Source organism: Carlito syrichta, unplaced genomic scaffold (assembly GCF_000164805.1).
Source record: "Carlito syrichta isolate Samal-C Ts95f unplaced genomic scaffold, Tarsius_syrichta-2.0.1 Scaffold304675, whole genome shotgun sequence".
Lineage (NCBI taxonomy): Eukaryota > Metazoa > Chordata > Mammalia > Primates > Tarsiidae > Carlito > Carlito syrichta.
The window spans coordinates 510,169-537,063 of NW_007248771.1; the positions used below are offsets into that span (position 1 = coordinate 510,169).

General features: G+C 49.5%; 1 protein-coding gene across 4 annotated transcripts in view; it reads right to left on the reverse strand.

Moving 5' to 3' along the window:
* Positions 1-5,077: 5,077 nt before the first annotated feature.
* NRP2 (neuropilin 2) overlaps positions 5,078-26,895 on the reverse strand; it is a 106,444-nt gene continuing 84,626 nt past the window's right edge. For 2 of the 4 annotated variants that reach the window (XM_021713684.1, XM_021713683.1), the window contains exons 16-17: positions 7,220-7,270; positions 5,078-6,217 (exon numbers count right to left, since the gene is read on the reverse strand). In XM_021713684.1, coding sequence (XP_021569359.1) covers positions 5,913-6,217; positions 7,220-7,270 — 356 coding nt within the window. In that variant the 3' untranslated portion in view covers positions 5,078-5,912. Of the gene's footprint in view, positions 6,218-7,219; positions 7,271-21,386; positions 21,676-26,895 lie in introns of those variants that run through there. The other 2 variants (XM_021713685.1, XM_021713686.1) reach the window with 2 other exon arrangements.

Genomic DNA, 26,895 nt, shown 5'->3' on the forward strand with positions numbered 1-26,895 from the left:
GGGCTATGCTCCAAACCATGGCAACCTGGCTCCACAGTCGGTACAGCAGCCTGGGAGGCTGTGGAGGTTGCAGCCTGGCCTCCCTGGCAGAACTGTACTGTCTCCAGGGGAGGCTGTTTGAGTCTCAAGGACACAGGAGCGTCCGTGCCTGACCACAGCTACCCTCCTGCAGGTTTGGTGAGCGACCCAGGCCCTGTGGAAAGCCTGGTCCAGCTTTGCCTCTGACTGGTGGAGGCTTCCTGCAGAGGCCTGGCAGCTCAGAACTTGCTCTCTGTGTGGGGTCTACCCTGGCTAGGCTGTGTTCTCTGTGGAGAGAGGATCCTCCTTCCTACATGGGAGGCGAGGGACAGCCGGAATACTCTACGGCCAGGAGGGACATGTTTTCTTAGTGAAAGGGCCTCTTTTTCTGTTAGCACCTATAAACCAGGAACATACACACATGCACGCATGGACACATGCATGCACACATGCACACACATATGCCCACACTCCCACCCCCCCCCCATGTCCTGCAGGACTTTCTTCTGGCAGGGGAGAAGAAATAGGTGTCACTCCCTGGATATGCTCCCTTATGGGACACTTACTGGGGTCCCAGAGAGACATGGAAGGTCAGTTCTTCCCCAGAAGCCACCTCTCAGGCCACCAAGAACACTCAGGACCAGCCTCAGGGTGCAGTGAGGAGTCCTGAGTGGTGGGAGTTCGGGCAAGCCCTGTATTTCCTCAACCTCAGCAGCCACGGGCTTCCAGGTCCTTCCCTCCTGCTGATGAGGATGGGTGCTAATGTCATGTGAGGCTCCAGGTGGGCGCAGGGCAGCTTTGAGCATCCCCACAGGCTGCACTGGCTGTTTTGACACCCCATCTCCCACCCTGTCCCTGGATGTGGGGGAAATGTTTTCCCCAAGTTTGTTTGGCTCAGCCTGGGGTTGGAATCTGAAGCCATCAAGAACTGCAATCAAGTCCCCTTCCCTCACCACCCCCCACTGTTTCAACCACTTCTACAACCCACTACCACCAAACAGGCCAAAGTGGCTGCAGCCTCCAGGTGGGTCCTGTTTCCCCCACTGTGCCCTGCTTCAGCCTCATCCCCTGGCCTCCCTGCCTCCCTGAGGATTCAGCACACATCTCCAGAAAGATGCAGATGAGAAAAAAAGATCTTACATAAACATTCACTGGCTAGGGACCAGAAGGTATTATTTGCTTACTAGGGCTTTACAAATACCCCAAAGCTCCACTAAAGAAGAAAGAATCTTGCCTTCGTGGTCACCTTTGCTGTGGTTGCTGGTCCGTGTTATGTGGAGGCAGATGTCTTGGGAGGCCATGATCTCATGGAGTCAAGAAGGGCAAGAGGGAAACAAAGGGCCTGGCTGTGCTGACCTTGGTCAGGAGGGGACTGGGGTCTGCCCATTTTGCAAATTAAGAAGGGTGGGGCCACCTCTCAGGGCAGGGAGGAGCAGCCTGGTGTGCTGGGTGGAGGGAGTACTGCCTGTCTTTCCACATGGGCCATGCCCTCCCGTGCTGCCCTGTGGTCCGGGGAAGGCCTCAGACTCTTCCTACAGAAGATGCCACCCCTCCCACTTGGAAAGCTTCTCTGGACACTGGGCTGGACTCACTCTTCTGTGCCCCTACAGGTTTCCACTTCACGGCCACCTGCTCAGGCCATCCACGATGGCCTACCTGGAGGGTAAGACCCACAGTTCTCTACTGGGGCTGCCCTTGCCCTTGTGCTTGGCCGTGCTCTGGCCCCTCAATGAGTGTGAGCACTGAGTGCTCAGAAACACTTCTTGACTACATAAGCCAAGTGTCCTTTCTGGGATGAACAGAGCCCTGGGATGGACCTCTTTGGCCTGGGTTCCTGGTATCCATTGGCAGGTTCACAACGAAGCTCCTTCTCTCTGCCTGGGACTTGCCATGTTACCCAGGGCCATCTTGGCCTCCTGGGCTTCCACCAGTCAGATTCTGGTGTGTTTTAAATGAAGTCTGCAACTCGCAGGAGAAATGATCCTTAGTCCCTTTGCAAGGCCAGGCTACTTTCCATTTCTCCTGGTCCAGGGATCCTTATACTGGGAAGTGCATCAGAATCTCCTGGTGGGTTGCAGAAGTGCAGATTCCCGGGCCTCACTCCCCAGGGTTTCTGATTCGGCAGATATGAGATGGACACAAGAACATGTACCTCTGACCAGGTCCCAGCTGATGCTCATGTGGCTGGCCCAGGGACCACACTCTGAGAATACTGCCCCAAACTGGCATCACCAGGGATGTTGTCAACCAAGTGTTTGAGGAGGAAGGAAACAGCAAAGAGTTGAAAGTTGCAGGGCCTGGTAAAGTCCAGGGAGAACCTGTTTGTGACATCACAAACCTCCGAGGTTGATTAGGCGAGACTGAGTTAAAGTACCTCACTGGGTCATCCCCATAATATTCCCACTTTATAAACAGCCAACCAGCCAACCTACCACTCTCATGCCAAGAAGCACTGTTCCCAAGAGAATGACCTGCCATCTTATTTGGCCCAGGATTGAGGGCCCTCAAGGGCTGAATATTTGTGCCCTTCCTAAATTCATCCATTAAATCTTTCACCCATTGTAGTATTAGGAGGTGGGGCCCTGGAGATCATTAGGTTTAGATGAGGCCATGAGGGTGAGAACCTCATGATGGGTTAGTGCCCTCGTTAGAAGAAGACAGATCTCTCTCTCCATGGAAGACCGAGGTGAGCACAAGGAGAAGTTGGCTGTCTACAAGGCAGGGAGGGAGTTCTCATCAGACACTGAATGACTTGATCTTGGACTTCCCAGCTTCTAGAATTGTGGGAATTAGATGTCTGCCATTTAAGCTGCTCTACCTATGGTATTCTTTCAGAGCAGCCCAAGATAACTCAGACAAAGGTGTCCTAGGACACAGGATGTTCAGGGCTAAAAATTGGGATGATCTGGTCACCCTCACTCTGGGTTTCTTTGTCTTCAATAAAGACAATGCAGAAGAATATCTCTGGTATAGTGTTTATTTAAATAGTAATCTTAAAAAGGCTTTATACAAATCATATAAACACAGTTTGACATTGTTGTTTATTTCTTACATTGAAGAATCACAGTAAAAGCTCTCAAGTTCCCGTGATCTGGCTCAGCCAGCGAATGGTCGAACACCTTTCACTACAAACCCTGGAAAAGGTAACCTTCTGGGTGACAGTCTAACTTCTCCCTTTGTTTTCAATCATTCATGCTCATTCCTGGGACTCTCCTCCCTGTCTACTCTCAGCCCCACCAAAGAGAGAAAGCGACCCTGTGCCCTGCTGCCTGGTCCGGGAGAGCGTGGAGGTAATGTGTCATTCAGTACAAGGCAAAAAGGAGGTCGACATGGAAGGGGGTTCCCAGGGGAAGGACTCAAGGAGGCGGGCCAGGGTGTCTGCTTGCAGAAAAAGGGACAAGCACAGCAAGGCATCCTGCGGCCATGCTAAAATTGGGCCTGCTATCTGTGTTTCTGTCCAATACCAGCCCAGTCTCCAGCCTCAGTGAGGTATCTACACGCAGTCCTGGGCATCTGCTTCTGCTCAGCGTTCAGAGTCCATAAAGGGACTCAAATCAGCCAGGGGTATGGATCTAGGACTCTCAGAGGGATACAGGCTGAATTTAAGGCCTGAGACAGGGCCAGGCTCTTGGGGGTTGTAAAATGACCCCCGGGCATGAGAACACCAGGACTCCTGATGAGAGGACCAGGGGCCCTGTCTGGAGCAGGCTCTGAAACTTGTCATCTTCTGCAGGCGACTTCTAGAAATCCCTAGGACTTTCTAGCTTTCTGAACACTGAGCTACATGGAAGGGTGGGGTGGGGGGTAATTAAAAACTGGCTTCTGGAGCCCTGGAGCTAAGCCCTTGGGCTGTCAGCTTTACTTCTCACCTCTAACTACCACTGTACCTACGAGTGCCAAGACCAGCAGGGACACTCAGGCCCTAGGTCAAAGTCACAACACCACCACCGAGTCCCACGTGACCATTCACATACACAGTAGATACAGATAACTCAAAGGTGCAAAGACACACACACAGGAATAAATAGCTGTTGACTGACGCTCCCTCTCCGCACACAAAACACTGTGACGTCAACACTGCACGAGCATTTCCGCAAGTTAACATCGAAAGGGACTAGCCAGTAACATCCACTCTTCCCTTTTGCCTGCGCATTAGACAAATGGAGTCATGGGTGACCATAGCAGCAAAAACGGCTTGGCGGTTTATCATCTATCCGCCCTGGACTGGGCCCATGGGCCGGGTTTCGAGCGTGTTTCCAGCACACCGGCAATCTTAGGCGTTAGTATGGATTTGTGATCCAATCTTGATGCGAGTCTTGTCCTTCAGTTTCTTTCTCTCCCAATACCTCCCTTTCTAGAGCAGTTGAGAGCACCTGGGCTCTGTCCACCACTGGGCAGCAGGGCACCTTCCATGAGGGGACTGCGGCAAGTGGGGGATGGGGCTGTGGGTGAGGGGGGAGAAATGCCTTCACTTATAAGATAGTTACTGATTTCTACACAGAGGGAAAACACAGCTGTCTTCATTTCTTCAAGGCACTTAATAAAAAACACATAACTTGGTGTGTGTGCACATGTGCGTGCATGTGAGTAGGAGCCCAGGTCTCCCTGGGCTGAAGCAGTATGGGTATCAGCATTTCGGTCCACAGTACCTGCAGATGCCTGCTTAGCCTCAGCTCTCATTCACTGTAGCTCTGTTCCAGGAGGCTGAGGGGGTGGCCATAACCCAAAGGAGAAATCAGTGTTTACCAGCCTATCGGGGGATGAATTCATCAAGATGTCTGTCTACACTGCTCAGCCTTGGCCACTGAGTCGGCTTCTCCTTCCCTGTCCACTGCTGTCCTTCCTCCCAGCTATGATGTCTCATCATGGAGAAAATGTACAACAGCCTGTGTCTGCCCCATCCGCCTCTGAGGACCAAACAGTGCTGCTTCCTGAAGGTAGGTGTGTGTGTGTGTGTGTGTGTGTGTGTGTGTGTGTGTGTTTGTGCACGCATGCATGCCTAGCATGTGTGTACATTTTAGAACAAGAAGGAGGAAAAGGAAAAGGTAAAACCACCACCAGCGGCCCCTTGAGGAAGCCGCATGCCCCAGCTCTCAATTCAGTCAACTGATGGCTCCCATTTGCCCATGAAGCACTTTAAGGCTCGGTCGCATCCAACAGGAGGTGCTTCTATGGATTCTGGTCTCCTTTCTGGTTGGTTTTAAATCGCACATAAGCAAGAGCTGTTCATGCTGACCCTAAAATGGCAATTTTCCCCTGGATAAATAAAGTTAAAGGCAACAACATCCTACTGAAATGCTAGGACTGGCACTGGTAGGCCGAGGCGAGGCGGGCAGGACCCACCCGTGGTAGACCCCTTCGGAGACAACTGGAGGCTGGGATGAGCTGACGGCTTCTTGGAGTTTTATTTCTGGTGATGGAAAGGCTGAAAAGATGCTTTGCTTTCCAACGTTGATTAGGAGAGAACAGAGGACAGTGCTCATTACTCCACATCTACACAGAAAGATCGTTCTCTTCTGCCTCTTTGAATCGCTCACAGATCAAAGAAATAAAATATAATTAACAATAACAAATTCACAAACAAAACAGAACTGTGACCCTCCAAAGAGATGAGCTCCTGTCTTTGTCCTGGCAGAGAACACGGCCACTCCTGCACCGAACAGCCACTGGGGTTGGGCGGGGCATGACCCCTTCACAGCGTTGTCCCCCTCCCCCAACTCGCCTCGGTCCTGTCCACACTTCCGGTATTCTGGATCGGTTTGATCGAGATTATGGCATTCAATTTCCAAAGGAAACAAAACAGAACAAAACAAAAAACCAAAACCAAAAACCCAACGCAATCTTCACCAGCCCCTCTCGCAGGTATGAGATGCCAGGCTGCCTGGTGCTGCCCATTATGCCTCAGAGCAGCACTTCTGGTGGTTGCCCTTGACCTTGTGCTTGAGGCCATCGTAGAGCTCAAAGTTGTAGTTCTCCAACGTGGTGCAGCTGCGGGTACCCAGGCCCGCATAGGAGCAGGTGCAGTAGAGCAGTAGCCCCGCGCAAGTGGCCCCCAGAAGCACACCCAGCGAGCTCATGGCGATGATGGTGATGAGGATGGGGTCCAGTGTGTAAAGCCAGCTCTTCTCTCTGTCGGCTGCCGGAGCACCAGACCCAGATGTCGGGGAGGAGGAGTTGTTCCAGTCTACCTCGTACTCATCTGCAACAAGAAAGCATGTGAGAGGCTTCAGGCACTGCCACATCACAGGGAACACCTGGCCTCCCAGCTCCTTGACTCTCACAGCCCACCTGGGACCACAGCCACAGCAGGCTAAGGGACTGCAGCCACAGCTGGCCTGGGGATGCAGCCATGACCCACCAAGGGACCACAGCCACGGCTGACCAACAGGATGCAGCCACTGGCCGCCTGGGGGACCACAGTCATGGCCAGCCTGGGGAACATTCACATTTATGCTCAGGTGCTTGGCTTGATTTGGGGAGAATGTTGAAGGGTTCAAACAGCGACCAGCATGGAGGAGCTAATCTTTCACTTATTTTTTTGAGTCAGGGTTTCACTCTGTCCCCAGGCTGGAGTGCAGCGACCAGCATGGAGGAGCTAATCTTTCACTTATTTTTTTTGAGTCAGGGTTTCACTCTGTCCCCAGGTTGGAGTGCATTGGCACAATCACAGCTCACCAAAGCCTGGACTTTTTGGGCTCAGGTGATATTTCCATCTCAGCCTCCCGAATAGCTGGGACTACAAGCATGTATCATCACACCTGGCTAATTAAAAAAAACCAAAACTTTTTTTTTAGAGACGAGGTTTTTCTATGTTGCCCAGGCTGGTCTTGAACTTCTGAGTTCAAGCCATCTTCCCACTTCAGTCTCCCAAAGTGCTGGAATTATAGGTGCAGGCCACCACACCTGGCCTGATCTTTCACTTCTAAAGGGCTTATCCATATTTGAAGTCCATTCGTGTATAAAGTTGCCTGAATGAGAGGACCTGTTACTGATTAGGCAGAGGGAATTCTAAAAACTTTGTAACTCTCTAAATTTCACCCTGGCAGAGCGATTGATGGCCCCTCATCCTTCTCTGGGTTCGTTGTGTATTCTGATGAATATTTCTAAATTCTAGTGCTCCAGAACCCCAGGCATTACTTTTGTTGATGTCTTTATAGCCAAACTTGAATTTCATGATTATCTGCTAAATCACAATACTCACCATCAATTCCATCTTCGTATCCCTCTCTCCCATGTATTTCTGGGATATTCACTATAATGAAAAGGAGAAAAACAAGCCAAGTTATAGTAAGTTCTATCGCCATGGCTAAAAGGCAGAGATGCAGCCTTTCTAGAATGACTCCCCATCATAGCTGTAGCTAGTCACCTCTGCTTCCAGATCATCCCATTTGTACATGACTAGGTTGTTTCTCCTTTGGATAAGCTGTCTTTTCTTCCAGCAACAGCGGGGAAGAACAGAAGTGATGAAAAAGGTTGGGTCTTCTGTGTGGGGTGAACCCTGCCACTCGTGATTTTGTGATGGTGGTCACTCACTGCCAGCACAGTGGCATCTCAGGCTGATGCTAGTCCCCACCACTGGATGCACGTTCAGTGTGGCACGCATGTCTTCTCACACTCACATCAACAGATGCAAGGTAGAGCCACCTTTGCCTGAAACTCCTTGGGTTTCAGTACCTTAAAGAAGTCTCGTCCCCTCACTATGTGCTCTAATTTGACAGCAGAGCTGGAAAGGCTGGCATGGGCCTATATACCTTCATGTATCTGTGCTAGTAATGCTTGTCTTTCCCCCTACCCCAGTCCATTTTCCCCATTGGCTTTCTTCACAGTTTAGAACAGATCAAACATGGGTCTCTAATCCGACAAGCCAGGTGTGAATAGAGCCAAGTTAACTTACTCCTAATTTTCTCCAGTATTGTCACCATTTAACTTTTTCTTTCTTATGGTAATTTAGGGAGTGGAGGTAACACAGGTCTCTAGTCACTGTACCATCCAACTTACAGAAATTAGAACCACTGGAAACCATCTGTCTAAAATGGTGAAAAGTCCAAAGAGAGAAAGAAATATGTATCAAGGAGCAGGGTCTGACTGTTTCTTCCCATCTCACAAGTGATGATGCCTTCCTAGCCTGTCAACTCAAGAGGGCCCCGTGACTGTGCATGGCCCTCTCAAAGTTTTGTTCAACTCAAGTCAGATAAATAACCTTGAGGTTGACACAAAGTCTCAAGCAGCTAAAGTATCAGAAGAGAGGGGAAATAAAGAACTTCAGATCATCCTAAAAGTCCTTCATCAACACGACGTCTTGGGGAGATGCATTTGATCATGATCTGTGCCGAGGAGGGATCACTGCCATCACCCTTGACATTCGGTCTGATCCTGGAGGTCACATTCTAATCATATTAGACGTTTTCCTCATTCCTGGTTAAAGTGCTTAGAACACAATCTCATCTGCCCTGGTCCCCAGGAAGGGATGTACAAAATAATATGCCAAGGCCCCGTGTAGAAGGACCGACGCCAGGTGGCAGCAGTCCTCCATGAACCCAGCCAGGCATAGTGTGGTCATAGCACAGCGACTGGTGCCCACGGCCCACGCCAGCTGGCCCACCTTGACACCCACCCCACATTACTCTCCAGGCCTCTCAAGACAGTCTGCTTCCTCAGAGTGAAGGTGTGAACAGAAGTCAACAGGCGCAAGAGGTGGTTGTCACAGGATCACACTGAGCCTGTGGAAGTTAACCCAAGGTTTTTTTTTTTTAACCTTAAGAAAAAAAAAAGAACATGGAAGAAAACCATCACATTCCAGCCATTAATTGGTCTGATGGGATGCTCATCTGCCTTAACACTTTCACGGATGGGAGATGCAGAACCCTGGATAGGAATCTGTGACTCAGCCCAGGATGAGAGCCATAGGGTGTCTGCCAGGGACTTCTGGGCCAAGCTCTGTGCTTGCTTTCAGGGATCTGGTCCCTGCCAAGGATGTGATAAATTCTCGGAGGCATGATGCCATCCTGCCTCATCTCATACCCTCAGGGAAAAAGTCTCAGGACACTGCAGACCATGGCTGGAAAGGGTGCATGTGGTGCTGATCTCAGAGGTGAAGGGTAAGGGGATGGTCATGACTGTGAGGACACTTTATCTTAGGAGACCACTGCCTCTTGTCTCTGGAGGCAGAGGACTGAACGAGATGATCTCCCAAGATGCATTCATTTCTAAGGTTCAGGGAATCAATTGCCCAGATGTAGCGAGGTTTCTGCACCTGCAGAATCAAAGGCTGCTTGAGGTGAGGAAGGACACTGGAGCAGCTAGCTTGGCTTGCTGTATAATCGCTGCTCCCAGGAGTTTGGGAAAGCGGAAAGGGGTCAGGAGAAGGATGAGTGAATCAACATTCTATAAAAGTGCATCTGCTTGCCCATCCTTAAAGGAAGGACGGCCCTTGGAGGATACAACTGAAAGGGAACATGTCCAGAAAGCTGCTTACATGGTGGCCATGTTCTTGCATCCCCTGCAGATGTTCTTGGAGTCTGTGTGTGATGAAGAGCTTTCTCTCTTAAAAGCACCTGTGCCCTCCATGGGTCACTTTCCTTTTCCAGTGAGCCTGGCAGGTCACCCGCAGCCTGTGTACTCAGGTGCCAGTGGGAGGGAGGTGGCTCTCCCTTGGGACCCTGTGCACAGGGTGGGGTGGGAAAGCTGCCAAGAGGAGATGGGGGGCAGGAGGGTGGGGTAGGAGGGGAGGAGGAGGGACAGCTACCCACCCTCTGTGGGGCGGGAGGAGAGTGAGGAGGAGCTCAAGGCAGAAAAGAGAGGAAATGGAAGGTCCAGGATGTGAGGGTGGACAGGAGACAAGCAGGAGACAGGGACCTGGGACTCAAACTGTTGGTTTTCATTTGTTTTTTAATGGGGAAAGACTTGAAAAAGATCATCCAGGACTCTGTTTCAATGGGTGGGTGTGTCTGGGTGTGAGATGGGCTAGGGGGAGTGGAATGTTCTAGAAGAATAAAGGTCAGGAAGGGCTCTTACCACCCACACGACTTCCACTTTCAACCTCTGTGCTTCCATGACCCTGTTTCCTTCTGGGCCCTGTGTGGATTCTATCTCAGGCCAGTCTGACTCAGAGCCCGAGTACTGACTCTCAAACACAGTGTTAGGGAGAGGGCCCCCAGGTCTACATTTGAGTCCTCTGGGTGCAGACACTGTTATTACAACTGTATCCTGACTACCCCATTCTAACAGAAAAGAGCATCTGCCTGGCTCAGACCCTTGTAGCTGGATACATGCTCTAGTGGCCCGTGTTGCTGGCCCACCATGTTGGGACTCCTTATGAATGTGGAGATGTGGTGATCTAAGATTTGGGGTTTCACGTTTTCCATGACAGGCATCACCCACAGAGGGAATCCAAACTGCATTGTTCTCCAAAGGGCAGTCTTCATTGGCCTGCTAATCAACCAACCAACCAACCACCAACCAATCAACCAACTAACCAACCAACAACCAACCAACCAACTAAACAACCACCAACCAACCAACTGTCCACTACTCAGTAAGAGGGTTTACTATGGGCCCAGAAGTCACACTGAGGACTTTAGAAAACAAAGATGTCAGGGACTAGGCATCCACCAAGAAGGCCTTCCACATGGTGGGAAGTGAAGACTCAGTTGTCACGTTAGCATGAGAAAAAGCAAGGCATGACTCACAGTACTCCAAGTGCCACTGGAGTCCAGGGCAGGGACTCCAAATATGCCTGGGCCACTGCTAGGAAGGGACAGGTTGAAGAGGGAGGACACACCGGATTGGGGGCTGCTGTGAGGTGGGCTGGCGGTTCTGGCTCCTGGGGCTGTCTGACTGACAGCTATGCTTTCAAACATGGATCCTGTACCCTTCCTCCCACGCTCTGATCTCGTGATGTTTGGCTGGCATTCATTGGCATCAGACCTGCCAAAGAGTTGCAAGAGATGCATTGCTTTCTGCATTTTTCTCTGCGGGAGCCAGACCTCTGTCCCTGTCCCTTCCCAGTGACCACAGATCAGCAGTGAGAAGGAGAGGTGAGCCCAGACACTGGAAGAGTTGAGTAGAACCTGAGAAGTCAAGTGGGAAGGGTTGTTACTACTTAGACATAAGACCCAACCCAACAGAAACCTGGTCACTTTCACAATGACCAAAGTCTCAGGCTGCAAAATCCCCTTGGGTTTGCACGTGCGTCTTCTCTCTGCACTACTGAGAGACAGAGCAGGCATGTGGAGAAGTGTGGTTCAAGGTCTCACCCCTCTTCTGCTGTCCTGAATTTTGTTGCCCACACTGGCATGAAGTGGTGCAATCATAGCTCACTGCAGCCTCGATCTCCTGAGCTCAAGTGATTCTCCCACCTTGGCCTCCTGAGTAGCTGGGAGCACCACTACACCTGGCTAATTTTTTTTTTGTAGAGATGAGGTCTTGCTATGTTTCCCAGGCTGGTTTTGAACTCCTGACCTCAAGCCATCTCACCTCAGCCTCCCAAAACACTGGGATTATGGTGGAAACTACCCATGTCTGGCTGGCCCTACACTGTCCATTCTTCACCCAAGGCCTGTCCTCTCCTAGAAGTAGTCACTCCCTGAAGTTTTGGTCTTTAAAGTGTGTGTGGAAAGAGAACAAGAAAAGGACAGGTAGAGGCACAAAGTTTCATGTCTTAGGACCTGATGCTGGACTTAGTCCTGCTCACTGGCAGTTGAGGAACTAACAAAGTGTGTATATCACATCCCTAGTTTGTAGCCTCCACCTTAATGGAGGCTAGGCTGATGGAACCTCATGGAAAGTCCATCTCAGCATGTCCACCTGACTCCCAGCTCTAGTCAGCCCTGAGAGGATGGAAGAGCCACATATGAATGCTGAGATGGCTTGTTTTTACAGGGACCAAGTGTCACCACCTCTACTTGAAAGATGACTTTGAGGAGGGAGAAGGAAAGATGCAGTAATTCACCGAGTACATCAGGGCAGAGCTGAGAGTAAGCCACAAGTTCCAGCACCTTGTTTGGAGCCTGTGATTTATTTAGGGTAAGCTCTTGGCACTTAGAGCCTTTAGTGAATTCGATTCCAAGTTCCTGAACCCTTGAGTTGGCAAAATCACTATTCTTTTCAGATGGGAATCACCTGCAGAAAATCCTTTCAGCCATTCTTTTTCAACCCCAACAAGAAACATAGCACTGGGACTTCAGGAAATGAGGAATGATAAGGGACTAAGGAGATTCTTCTTGGAGATTTAAAATCCAGCTCAATCCAGTTTAAAACCTAGTGTTGGCTGAAGAGCCCCCTCCCCATCACACTGAGTTCCCCTAATTCAGCCTGTCCTTCTCCAGCTGCAACAAGGAGCTAGGAGTTCAGATGTTGATATCTGAACTTTGCCAAATCTCCCTCGTTAGAACATTGGGCTACTTGAGAGCCACTCATTCCTTGCTGGGTTTGGCTCGAGTTTAGAGACACCATCAGAAGATCCTTCTTCTTGTGTTTTTATCTCTTGGGTTACAGCCAAATCTATGCAAGGTCATGGAGAAAATATTTTTTGGAATTTTTCAAATGGTTTCAAATGGGGAATAAAGGGGGGCTTGATGTGAGATGATTGGAAGAGTCTGACCTTGAACTTAGCCATTATTTTCTATTATTTTTAGCTGGATGACAAGGAGGAAACACTCAAAAGATTTGGAATTACTGACTGTAAACAAGAAGGCTGTGGAGTGACCCCGTCATACTCTCGAGGGTAGAGATGGAGAAGCAGCTGAGTTCAGACTGCCTCCACTGGGCCCCCCAATAGCATGAAAAGAAGAAAAATGCAGCTGAGAAATGTTTGGCTATAAAGACAGGCCTCACAATGTGCAGGCTGGGAAACCCAGCAAAGCTAGGGAAGGAAAATTCTAGAATCTCTTGTTTACTCTAAGTCTTTGAAAAGGCAGATATTCCCCTTCACTGGAAGTAGACTTGTCAACAAGAAACTGGTCTCTTTCTGATTCTGCTGTTGGGTGTCTCCTCTTAGGGTACGATGGTGGGAAAAACACAGAACATTTCAAGGAAAAGTGTTGGCTTTCCTTCTTCTGCATTCTTATTTTTTTCCCCCAGAGCTTTTAGGAATAAGGTTCTGCATCTTTACATTTTGGGGAGTTTTCCCCAGCAGGCTTTGACATTTTTCCTTTCCTCTGGTCCCATATTCAAGAGGTACATATACTAGAAGCATCACTACATTATCAGGTCTGGTGGGTTGCTGCCACCTTTGTTGGTGGAACTCATCCACTTCCAATGTGGAGAATGATGTCTTCTTAAAGGTTACCCCTCTTATTTTGTAGGTTCTTGGGAAAAAAAGATATATCTGTATACTACCAAGAGAACACACTATATTTAAAGCAGGGTTCTTCTTCTGAGCACAAGAATGGATGACTCTGGGCTACAATTTCACAGCTTCCAAAATGGTTCCCTCTCCACCCATTCAAGAGTGATTTCCCCCTGTAGCTTGCTGGTGGCCAAGGATCACAATGATCAGAAATTAATTCCTCTGGACATAAGTTTGGTCACCTATAAGAACGTAACTACTGGAGGAGGTAGCCAGTTAAGATTTGCATGAGGGAATTTTGAAGGAAGTGGGGTGGGGGAGAATGAAGATGTCAGAGGAGGAGAAAAGGGGTTGCCCAGAGAGGAGCAAAGTACAGAGGAGGAGGCTGGAGACATGCCACATCTGGCACAATAGCAGATGGGTGGTGGTGGGTGTCTCCTTGGGGAAGAGATGGGGCAGTGGCCCATCACAGATGTAGAGTCAGGAAAGAGTGATGGCCCTGGGCGTCCCATGAATACTACTGTGGGGCTCACCTCCAGGTCTTCACTCTGGGTTCCTGGGACACACCCATGCTGGCCCTTCTAGGTCCTAATGACTCTGTCTCACACTCATGCTGGCTGTTGGACTGACCCAGAGAAGCCATGGGGGTCACACCAGGCCCTGGAGTCCTCAGGTCCTTGGTGACAGTAAGTAGCGCCAAGGGACACAAAGATTCTTTATGCTGAAAGAAGCCTCCAGGAGCAGCAGGCTGGCTGAGGAGAGGACCTTGGTCAAGGCCTCCCCAATGGGAGGCTCAGCACATGCCAACCTCAACTGAGCCAGCGGCAACTTAGCAAGGCAAAAGCTGCTAGTCCAGGCATCTGGAAGGAGTTCTGAAGTCAGAGGAAGAAATTGGTAATGTCGAAGGCTGCCGCATGGTTGCTCTCAATCAAGGTCTGCAGCCAAGCCTTTGCTTTGGGAACAATACTTAACGACACAAGAAGGGTTCAGTCATGCACGATTACAGAGAAGACAGAACAAGGCACCATGTGTGTATATATATGCATATATGTAAATATCTGTGTGTGTGTGAGATGCACCTCTAGTTCACATGGACCTCATGCTCATGCCTTCTCTCCTGATTTTAATCCTCACGCTCCATCCCTAACAGTCTTGGTGAACCAGGGAGTGCTCACAAAACACATTTATGGCCGTGGACACTCTCCATCATGCTCAGAGTCACATGATTAGACCCTTTTGTCTCAGCACCACAGAATGAGGGCAGTACTCTTGCTGGAAATGGTGTTTGGATGGATTGGTCTCTGGGCTTTCCCTTCCCCCACCATTCCTGTGGGGCTGGTAGCTCCATCTACACCTACAGACATTCCATTAGAAAATGCCCTTTGGACTGTGGTCTTTCTTCCAGTTCCAGCAACCCTGAGCCTCTCCAGAAGAAAGCTGGGTGCCTCCTCTCAGCCTACAAGGTATGCTCCTCTCAGGGCTGAAGTGGGGTCCAGGACCCCTAAGTCAGAGACTTTCTCTTGGCATGTGGGTCTACCTCTTTGCTGGAACAGTTTAATCTGCACAATACTGTGTGCTGACCTTAAAGGATATTTTTTTCCATGAATTTTTTAGTAGAAAACATAAATAAATAACAACAAGGCACAGCACAGTTGTTCTCTGTAGAGCCAAGTAGAACTCACTTAATCATGGAGAGCAGGACTCTGCCTCTGACCCCGGGGACAGGATTCACTCGACTGCCATAGCCACACGGTTCCGGGGGCTGCCACTTAGATCCAGGCCCATATTCTCCACAAAAAGTTCTGGAGAAATACTTCCCGAATTTAAAACTCCCTTCAGCTGAAAGGTCTTCTCCTGCAAGCCCTATACCCACTGCAGAGAAAGACGTGGCACAGGGGTTATGTGGCAGGGGACCACATCCAGGCCCCTGAGTCTCTGCTACCCTCCTATATAAGCACAGGTTCATTTTAGAAGGCAAATCTCAGCCATTTACAGCATCTAATAAAATAAAAACAGGCACACAATTGATGCAGAAATTCCATCCTACACAAACATGTGCCCAAAGAGGCAACTGCAAGGATGTTCATTGTAGCATTACTTATAACAGAAAAGAATGAGATACAACTGGAGTGCCCACCAGCAGGGGAGCAGGTGATGAACTGTGGCGAATCAACACAGCACAGAGTGCCATGCACAGCTAAGGTGAGTGGGGCCCATCACCGGCATGTACTGAATTGCCCCAAGACATCATCAGATGAAAAGAAGCAAGTGTCCAATGGTGGGCTATCCCTATGTTACCATTTTCGCAAACTCAGCCAAACCAGACCACACAACTTGACAGCAACACACAGGTTTCAAGTTAGAAAACAAGGGAAAGAAATGCATTCCTCAATCTGTCTCTCATAGTTACCTCTGGGGAGGAGAGTGGGGTTGGCCCACAGTGAGACAGACTTCAGCCTTTTCTGTATTATTGCACATTTTGAGGATGTAGTTATGTATAACTTGTGAGTTAAAAAAAAATAAAGAAAAACCTAGCCAGTTACTGTCCTAGAAGCTTCCCTAAGCAACCTCCACCAGTATCAATCAGCACTCTTCCTGCCAGCAGCACCTTGGTGGTTGACTCTTCAAATGACCTTTCCTATGGCATGGTTCAATGCCCATGGGACTTTAGGTTTTGGGGCTCAGAGGTCAGTGATGGAAAAGCTCAGCAGTGAGAATCGTCCCCAGAGGAGATGTGTCTGGGTCTTCTGCCCATGGAGCTTGGGTCGGCCAAAAAGGGCTCCTGCTTATCAACCTGGAGCACTCAGATTCTCCATCATGCTACACCCCGTAGGCGGGTCTTGGCTCTTTGTTGACTTCCCAGGTCTTGTATCCCTTCCGTGTTTAGGTTTGGGGCCAAATAAAACCCCTCAAAGCAGCCAGGGCAGATGTCCTCTGGCTGTGGGTCGTGGCCTGAAGGCTCCTATGAGGTTTCTAACCATCTGACCTCTCTACAGGCTCAGACGCACCTGACCTGCCAGGTTTAATCAATCCTACTCTCTTCCTAATGTATTTACATACGGTGACCCTTGTTCCTGTGGATTGTAAGATCACCAGTTGGTATTTCCCTCGCCCCTCTTTTTTCTCTGCTTGGGTTTGTTTTGTGTCTTTTTTGGGCTATCACAGAAGTGGATGGAAGGCAAATGAGAATGGAGAGAGCCCCAGCGATTTACACAATTCGAGGGAAAGCAAGCCTGCACCCACAAATCTGTGGCTGGACTCAGACGCACAGCCCAGGATACAGCAAATCAGACTCCAGGGGAGGTTCTTCATCAGAGATTACAGAAACCACAGAGGCAGTGAAGGGGGTGAGGACACACCCCATGCTATGCTGACTTCAGGGCCCTTGATCAGCTGGGCTGGGGGACAGTGATTAAAGCCAGAATGCACCCTTATACATCCTCAAGGGCTGAGTGGGTAGAAATAGACCACTCGAGCCCTGACACCTGCCCGGGCTCAATCTGAAACACCACATTGAGGAATGTCTGCTGTGATGGAGCATGCTTGATGCACGAGGCTGGAGTCCTAATAGCCTTTGCTCTATTGGAGGGAGAGAGAACCCCCAGGATAAGTCCTGGGACTAAACCAACATGAGAAAATTCCCAAACAAGGCTCCAAACTAGCAATGCCAACAAAGCATGGGTGATGGCTAATTCAGCTCGCTCTGGCAAATGTAGTCCCGGGTCAGCCCCAGAGAATGTGGACAGAGCCTGGGTCTTTGTTTGAAATAAACATGTTTGAGATATTTTCATTTTGTTCTTTACGAATGGGAGCAAATGGCTTTAAGGAAAGCCAAATGTTACTTAGACAAAATGGGTAACTTAGCTCAATTTTGAGGGAACACACAATGCTCTAACCACAGACATTCTACTCTGTTCTCTTGCAGAGGACAGGCAGTTAGTGCAGATGGTCTACGCTGAGCCATCTATACTAACAGAGTTTCCATGAGATCTTAAAGCAAGGGGCCTATCTCTTCTGACCTGCACTGGGACAGGTTTCACAGGTGTAAAAGGCACTCCCTTCTGGGAGTTTAGGTTTGAGTAGGAAGAAAAGCAGGATGCTGGCAGAAAGAGAATCTTCCTGAACATGTTTTTTTCAGGACCTTGAAGGACGGTTCTTGGCCTCCTGAGGAAGGCTCCTGATACATCCATGAGTAGGGGAGTGAAAATCTTCCTATGATCTCTTCCTAACCATCTAGAAACCTTGCACTGCTGGGAGACTGTCCTTCCTAGATTTCTTCCCCTCTCCTCTGACAGAACTATCCAAAGAGAGGACCAAAGAAAAATACTTGCTGAAAAGACTGGCTTGTGAGTAAGTTCCCCCAAGCCCTTCTCCTCCAAGCTTCACTGGAATTTTCCTTTTATAAAATGTTTCACTCTGATAGCTCTAAGTCCATAGCCATACTCTAATTATCTTCATTACCTGCTTGACAATGAAGTCTAAAATGTATCTGAGTCCTGAGCAGGCTACAAGTTCCTGTCTAGTCTGAGAAAGCACTCACAACAGGAGACCCAAGTCCCTGTGGAGCTAAGAATTGAGGGGGTGAGGTGTCACAGCTTCTTCTCCAGAGGAAGCAAACTGTCTCTGTGAGGCTGAGCATGTGACTCAGCTTAGATGGTGCCTCCTCTTCCCCCACCAGGGCCCTTTGAAAGTGAAATCCACTCTCCAGGGATTTGCCATCAAGAGAAATTTTGTAGAATCTCATTTAGCAATTTAGCACTTAGCAACTTCTGCAAATTCCCACACCAATCATAAAAGTTGTCTCAGCTGCACAAATTGGATAAAAATCCTAACCAGTGGTAATAAAAACAAAAAGAAGAAAAAGCTGGCATTCTGCCTCCAGGAGAAAATCCACCCACCTCCAATAGAAATGCCCTGTGGCTCTGAGGCAATGTGTAAACTTGGGAAACATCAGTTTGCTCAAAGCCTATGTTTCAACTTTGTTCTCACAGGCAAAGGGAAAAAAACCCCAGATGTTTGTATAAAAATATCATTTTATTACATTCCACACAATACATTTTCAAATAGTTTTCGACGTCCACGAGTTACTTCGACACACAAGTCACAGTAGCGGGAGGGGGAAGAACAGGAAGTGAAAATCTTTAGGCTTTCTCATTTGCTTGTTGTTCTTTGGTAATTTTCAATTATTTAGGTGTTTGCTTGCCTGCTAGTTTCATTGTAAAGATAGGACCTTTTTGAAGATGTGTTAGCAACCTCAGAAATGTGACTACATTTCCTATCAATTCTGGCTTTCATCCCAAAACTGCAGAACGAGGGAAAAGACAATTTTATCTTCAGTATCCTGTTTCATCAATGGCAGTGCTATGATTCTTTCTTTTTCTGCCTTGGACAGCAATTAGGAGATGGCAATTGCTAGCATAACATCAACAAAGGGTTTTTCACCCCAGAAATAAGGGCCGCCCTCCTGAAGGTGTAGACATTAAGCCTCTACTAAGGCAAAAGCTTGATTAGCCTGGGCTAGGCCTTCAACTCATTCATTCATTCATATTTTAATAGTTGCTATCATCTCTGTCTTCTGAGAAGCGACTCTAAACACATGCATGCATGCATTCACCTGTCCAGTCTATTTTTTTCTTAGAAGAGAGTGACCCTTCCCTCCCTCCAAGGAATACAGAATTTCGCTTTTTAAAGCTGCAAAGCATGGCATTTTACAAAGGAGCTGACCTTTTAGCATAGTACCTGGGTAATACTATGGAAACTGCTGGGGTAGAGAGTAGGGGGTGGGATGAGGAAGAAGGAGAGAGTGAAAGAGGAAGAGAAGGAGAGGGAGGGACATAGAGGGGGGAAAGAGATTGGGAGAGGGTGTGATACCCTAGCTGAAGTGTGTCAGGGATGCACCGACATCTGAGCAGCGCTGTTCTCCACTATAGTGCGTATCTAGAGCTAAAGTCACACAAGCATCAGATAAAGATGCACGTTCACAAAGTTGTTGCCATCATCTTTTAAAGAAGAGGTCTCCTTGGGGTGTATGGTAACTCAGCCCTACACTGGCTGGGTCTTCTAGGTGTTGGTTTTCTTGATGCCACACCTCCAGGGATACCTACAGGAATGCCTGGCCCCAAGCCCATGCCTAGATGTGGACAACCCAGAAAGAGCCCTGCATGGGGGTCGCTGACCTACCTCCTCCTAAATGGGAAACTTCCTGAAAATTCAAGGGGCACTAGTGCTAGCCTTTCATCTCGCCTCTTTTGGCAGAGCTGCTGTGGTCCAGAGAGAGTAGCTCTTGAGATGAAGTTAGGGTGGGAGGGCACTGTTCTCTCAGGAGGATGAGACAACCATTTTGTGTGTGTGTGTGTGTGTGTGTGTGTGTGTGCACACGCACGTGTGCTGAAGGGACCTATCAGATAGCCAGAAGGATGCTGAAAGGCTCTCTCTCATGCAGCCTCCCCCCCCCAAAAAAAACACTCATATTTTGTTCTCAGAAGATACCTGGAGGCTTCCAACCCAGGCAACCGTTTTTGGGGAAGAATTTCTTACCTCCCCAGTGGACTCCTAGCAGGCAGGTAAAAAAATAAATGCCCCGAGGCTGAGCCCTGGTGCACTGAGAATCCTAACATGCATGTTTCTATCCATGCAGTTGACTTTGGCACCTAATCTGTCCTCAGTATAGTGAGTGTCAGCAGCGACTCCTCTCCTGTATCCTGTCCCCATGGTGCTCAGAGGACACAGAAGGGCAATGGCTTTGTCTTTACCAGACCTTCTCTCGGACATTGCCAGACCATCCCATGAGGGTCTACTTGCCAGATGCCATGGATGCTTTAAAGGGAGCACACTGGTGCATTGAACAAACGCTCACCTTCTATTCTCTCATAATGCAGAGCTAGGTCAGGCAGGCAGCCTCCTGGGAGCGGCTGCAGATTCAGGCACACATGAACACGAGGAAAACAAAGCCAATGTGATGACCAATGCTGTTACAATGACCAACAGAATACCCAGGAATATGATGTTGAACCTTATTTCATTCCACCAGTTGGGTCCCAAGCTGGGTCCAACGATCCCCCAGGTGAGGAAACGGCATGTCCATCCCTTTTCCTCCTCAACCTCCTGCTCAGAACTTAGAGAGTTGACTGCTGTTCCTACATCACTCCCAGATTTGTTGTTCTCTATGACTTACTCCAAGATTGGATTTAACTGATAAGAGCTAAACATTCATCATGACTTATCTTTCATAAGGCAACATGAGACAGATTTGCTTCAGGGCTGGAAGGAGAGGTGGCCCCACACCCTGACGGCTGTTGTCTTGACACCTTTACAGATATGACAAGGGGGTTGCATCTGAGTGTGCCAAGGGAGCCTTCCTTTTGGGTCAGGGGCTGGGGATGGGGACAGGAACGAGAGGGGCCACATTGCGTTCAGTGTGGCCTCTATGTCTCAGGTTCCTGAAGATGACAATGACATCTAACAGAAACCCAGCCAGAGCTAGATAAGGCAACAAAAAGCTTCAATCTCTGATCCAAGTAAACAAAACTTGTACAGTATATCATTTTCCTGTAAAATGTACCCCAGGAGAAGTAACACAGGGTTAGAGGGACCCGCTCTCTGAATACACCCACACAATTCCCCACAATGAACCAGTCTCTCTCACACCACACACAGAGAACGACCCACACGCACATGTCCACTAGGCACAGACACACAGGTCCAGGGCCCCCTCGAGGCTCCCGGGACGTTGCCCATGGAGAGGGAGGGCTAAGGCGGGGTTTGAGCGAGCCACCAGTCTCTGGAGCAACCAGTTGAGCTGACAGTGGTGAGGTGCTCAAGGCCAGGTCTCTTCTCGTTGTCCAAGACGCAGCATTAGAGTTGGGTTTGTTGGTTTGGAATCGACAAAAATTAAAAAAAAAGAAAAGAAAGAAAAAAGGAAAAAGAAGAGCCAGAAGGAAGCCCAGGAGGATGGTAGGGCCCGACACGCAGAGCTGGGGCTGGGAGAGAGATGTCTCAGCGTCGCAGAGACGAGGCGAGGAGGAAAGTGCAAAACCCAGGCTGCGCACTGCAGTTCTTCCACTAGGCTGGGCGCTGTCCTCGGCGGCCTCAGCAGCGTGGGCCGCGGTCTTGCTCTAGCCTAATGGTTAGGGTGGGCTCCACCGCCAGAGGGGCCCGGTTGGTGCACTGGGAGGTTTTGTAGGTGATGGAGTGATCGGTCTTCTTGGCCGCATAGCGGAACCGGTGGTCGTGGAGCGCCAGGGCCAGCGCGATGGAGAGCAGCACCAGCACGGCGCCCCCGGCGGCCATTAGGTAATACCAGTAGGCGGGAATGGGCTGCACGGGCACTGTGTCCACGGTGGGCTCGGCCCCTGGCGGGAGGGTGCCCCCTGGTGGAGAGACACAGAGATGTTGCTAGGCCAGAGCATGCAGGCTGATCAAAACCGAGTTAAAAAGAGAGAAACACACCCATGCCTGGGGCCGCCCAGGGAGGAGCTGGGGCACTGAGGCAGAACTCAGGCCTGAGCACGTGCCAAGCAATGACTGGTGTTATATCCTACTCACCCCCTCATGAGGTAGGTTCTGACACCCATCTCACAGATGAGGAAACAGCCTCAGGGACAGCCAATAGCAAGTATGTGACTCAACCAAGAGATGAGTGTTATGAATCTCTCTTTTCTGGGTTTAACCACAGTTATTTCATGACATATAGACACAATATCATTCTCTCTCTGTCTGCCCTGTCTCTTGCGCGCACGCGCACACACACACTCTCACACAAGCACATTCAAGCAAATGACGCTGAAATGGCCTCTGGGATTCAGGGAGGCAGGTTCCATGAGTGGTAGAAACAACACGTTTGGCCTGGCTGGCCGGCATTCCCAAACAACGTGTGCAAGAGGCTGGCTAGACTTGAAGGTGGACTCCACTTGGGCTCCTGTGCTCACTGAAGTCAGCCTGGTCTTTGTCTAAACAGGCCAGTTAACACGGTCAAGTCATGACTACCATATCTTTATTTTTGTAATTGGGTAGAGAGTTTTAAAAAGTAGATTAGAAGGGAAGTTACAACAGAAAATGTGGGTGAAAGATGACAGTGTGTATGTGTGAGTGAGAGGAAAGGGAGACCGTGTCTAATCACGCAAGAGAGCAGGAGAGAGAAGCTGGCGGTGCATTTAGAAGGCCACTGCTCACGGTGCTGCTGGTTGCCATGGAGATGATGTAGTAGATTTAAGCCCAGGGTAGCTCTGGGGAAAGCTGGCTGCAGTCCCACTTTGATGCAGAGTAACACTACAATTTGGTTCTCCCAAAGATTTACATCAGATGAGAATCTGGCCAGAAAGGCACTAGGAGCCCTGGAGCCTGCCAAAATCAGACATGATCTTTACTTCTGAAAAATGATGCTGGCTTCTCCCATGAAGAATGGCTTCCTAGCTGCCTGCATCAGGTGGGGGTGGCAGAAAGATGTGCCCTCTCTACTTGTGGGATGCCCAGGAATTGGGGGGAGGAGGAGGAGGGGCCAGGGAGGTGCTGCTGCCTCCATTGTGCACTGGTGGTCCTGTTCTGTAGGGGTAGTGGGTGCTGGCCCTGCCATGTGGGGGTGGTCCCACCTGTGGGTGATGGTCCTACCCTGCAGGCGGTGATCTCACTCTGTGAGCAGCAGTCCTAACTTGTGGGTGGCTATCCCACCCTACGGGCGGTGGTCCCACCCTGCAGGTGGCAGTCCCACCCTGTGGGTGATGGCCCTACTCTGAGGGGGGTGGTCCCAACTCTGTGGGTGATGGTCCTGCCCTGCAGGGTTAGTCCTACTCTGTGGGTGGTGGTCCTACTTGGGGAGGCAGTCCTACTATGAAGGCAGTGGTCCTACTATTTGGGTGATGTTCCTACCTTGCAGGCGGTGATCTTAGTCTATGGGCAGTGGTTCTACCCTGCAGGGTGGTCCTACCCTGGGGGTGGCAGACTTACCCCATGGGCAGTGACCCTACTCTGCAGGTGACGGTACTATCCTGTAGGTAGTGGTCCTACCCTGTGGCCCTCCATGTAACCAGCCTGCAGGTCATGGTGGACTGGGGGCAGCACATCCTTCGGGTCACAAGAGTACCTGTGCTGACAACCATCTGCAGCTGGGTCTCCATGTGAACTCAAGAGAATGAACGGGAAACAGCAAAGCATGCAAGGATGGCTGGGCTCCTCAGGCCTCTCCTCCCTGGGGGCGGGTCTTGGCTCTGTCTGATTTTGGTTTGGTCCCTCATTGATGCTGTGGCTCACCCATTAGAGAAGGAGAGGGTGATAAATCCACAGGGTATCCACGTTTACCAAAGCACTGACCAGATCACATGTCTGTTGAGCAGAGTCAGTCACAGTCACCCACAGCCCTCCGTTACCACAGAAGTTTCGGTTCAAAGTTTGTTTTCCTTCTGTCAAAATGCTGGTACCCATTTTTAAACATATGGCCCAGGGCCTGAAGTGCAGGGCTGGGGAAGCACGAAGCCTTTATGCTACTTCTAGGCTGGGCGTGGTGGCTCACACCTATAATCCCAGCACTTTGGGAGGCTGAGGTGAGAGGATTGTCTCAGCCCGCGGGTTTGAGAGCAGCCTGGACAACTTGGCAAGATCTCATCTCTATAATAAATAAAAAAATTAGCCAGGCATGGTGGTGCATATCTGTAGTTCCAGTTACTTGGAAGGCTGAGGTAGAAGGATTGCCTGAACCCAGCAGTTAGGGGCTGCAGTGGCCATGAGCATGCCAGTGCACTCCAGCCTGAGTGACAGTGAGACTCTGACTCAAAAACAACAACAAACAAGTGATTCTTATGCCAAAAAGTAGGGGCATAGTGAGGAGACTCTAGGGAACCTGCTGGGAGAAAGTGAGACCACACTATGTGGATTAGATATTCACAATCAGAGATACAGGCCCATCCCCTCAGAATTCTGCTCTAGTATGAAAGACTAGGCATAAGACCCTTTTCCATCAAAATTACCAACATGTAGACAACTTCAGTGACAAAAGTCATTTGGGGGACATTATATTGTTTGAAGAAATGATAAACTATACTATGCGAATTTATGCTTTGAATGTTAAGGGGGTTAGAAAGGAGAGAACACAATAAACAACCCCTTCCTCATCCCCACAGCAGTTTTTGGTTGACTTGCAGTTGGGGGACAAGAGGTTTCTTAGAATATTCTCCAGCTAGAGAGACTAAACTCCAAAGGCAGGTAGGTTATGCTGGTTTGCAATCTGGCCCTGTCCAGCCATGCAGGGCTATATGCTAATGAGGCTATGGTTTGCCAGCCAAAGAAAAGGAAGGAGATAAACCAATAGAGTTCAATCTAAAGCACTGTCCAGAAAACAGGGGCAACCCAGTGAATGCCAAATGAATGGGTGAGCAGACAGATGGATGGATGGAGAGCTGAATGGATGGACAGATAAATGAATAGATGGACAGGTGGATGAATGGCTAGGTGGATGGGTGGATGGATGGATGGAGGGATTAATGGACAGAAGAATGGAGGGGTAGAGAGATGGACGGATGAATGGATAGGTGGATGAATGGACTCGTAGAGGGATGGATGGGCAGATGGATGGATGGACAGACAGGTGCACCAATGGATGTATAGGTGGATGGAAGGGATGAATGGACAGAGGGGTGGACAGATGGATAGATGGAGGAATAAATTTTGGACCCATGTCCACACTTCCTGGAAAATGTTGATGTTCCACTGGTACTTCAGAGGAAAGTTATTTTAAGAAAGTTCTAGAGATTCTACTAGCTCACACAGTACCTCAACAGGAAACTGTAACAAGGTGCCCACTTCAGGCAGATGCTACCTGCATCAGGTACTCAGATTGGTGAGTTGGACAGTTTTAGCTCCACACGTACCCTCAGCCACATGAGGTAGCCAGGCCATGGCTTTATGACCAAGCAGTTGAGTGGGGTGTAAGAAAGAGCAGGTGAGACACTGCCCTTGACAAGAGCTGCATAGGGCCGACCTGAACCTCCTTGATTGATGTGACTTCTACTGCTTACCCACATGGCTTTTTTTTATCAATTGGAAAATCCTTCCTGAATGGTTTTTCATTCATTGCCACCTCTAATTCTCCCCAAAGTTTTCCCATCATGTGAGTTAATGAGAAACAGATATTCAAATAGTAAGCAACTCTGGAAATCTACATGAAGTTGAGCAGGAAAGATGGATGTACGAATGAACATCATCCAAAGGGTAGGACTGCAGTCAGGTAGCCTGAGTCCTCAGCCTTTGCCTTCACACCAGGTCAGCTCACCTATTGGCCTATGTGCCAATCTCAGCCTGATGCCTGTTTTCATAAACAAAGTTTTATTAGAACACAGTCATGCACATTTGCTTAATATTGCCTATGGCTGCATGCTTGCCCCAAGGGCAGAGCTGAGTACTTGCAACACAGACTACGTCCCATAAAGCCCAAAATATTGACTGTCAGTTCTTTCACAGAACAAATATGTAGACTCCTTGCTCTAAACAGGAAGCCAGGGAGTAGGAAGTGGTGCCCACCTTTCTGCCTCCTGCCCCATCTGGGCCTGTCCAAGGCCTGGCGTGTTGCAGGAGAGTCAGGTCCCCACTGAATCACTGGAAAGAGAAAGCCTCTCCTATAGCAGTGGTCATGAAATGTCACCCAGACCAGAAGAGTCACTAGGCTCCCAAAAGAAGATACCAACGAGTCTTCTCTCTCAGCAAAAGGCTCATGGTACACATACCCTGCTCTCAAGATGGCTGTCTGTGAGGGCCCTTCTGCATGGCTGAAAATACATTGCATGGGGAGGGCATTTCAGATAAAAAGTACATTTATTTTGTGAGATTAAACAAACAAAAAATAGGTTGGTTTCTCTTGAGAAGTTTACAGAAGATCGAAGAAGTATGGTTTGGAAAAAGGACACAGGGTCCTTGAGAAATGATGCTCTTCCTGTGCTTTGTGAACATGGGACCAGGGGAGGGCATGGGAAGTTCTCAGTGACCAGTACAAGAAATCCTGCCTTGGTTTCCCAAAGTGTGAGCCACTGTGCCTGGCCAGTCTTGTCCTTTGTGTTCTTGGAGAGAGAAGCTGATGACAAGCATTTTCTTCCCCTTAGATAAGTGAACCTGGCAGATGTCTAGAAGAAAGTAAGCATGTGGGGAGAGAATGTGTCAGCTCTGGGCGGGAGAGGCAGCAGCCCATGTGAGCCTCATGGGAACACCTTGGTATCCGGGCGAGAAAAGCAGCAAGCAGTGGCCTGTGTCACACATCTGAGCAATGCCTTCTGTCTGGTGGCTGGAGAGGGGAGGATGGGGCAGGGGAGGGTTCACATAGCCCAGCCGCCAATCCGGAACCCTGGTGGGTCAGGTCTGCAACTCAGAAGTGCTTCTCCAGGACAGCATGGGCGAAAGGCACCAGGGAGAAAGAGACTCTTAGGCCATGTCCAGGTACCATCCCTGATGCAGGACCTCACCCCTAAGGACAAAGTCTCTGGGAGGCAGGCGATGGTGGGAGGGAAAACAGGGAGGAAGGGATGGGGGTGGCAGATGGCAGAGACTGGCCAGCTGGCACTGAATAAACAGAACAGAAAGCCTGAGGTGGAGAGCCCAATGCCAGTCAGCAT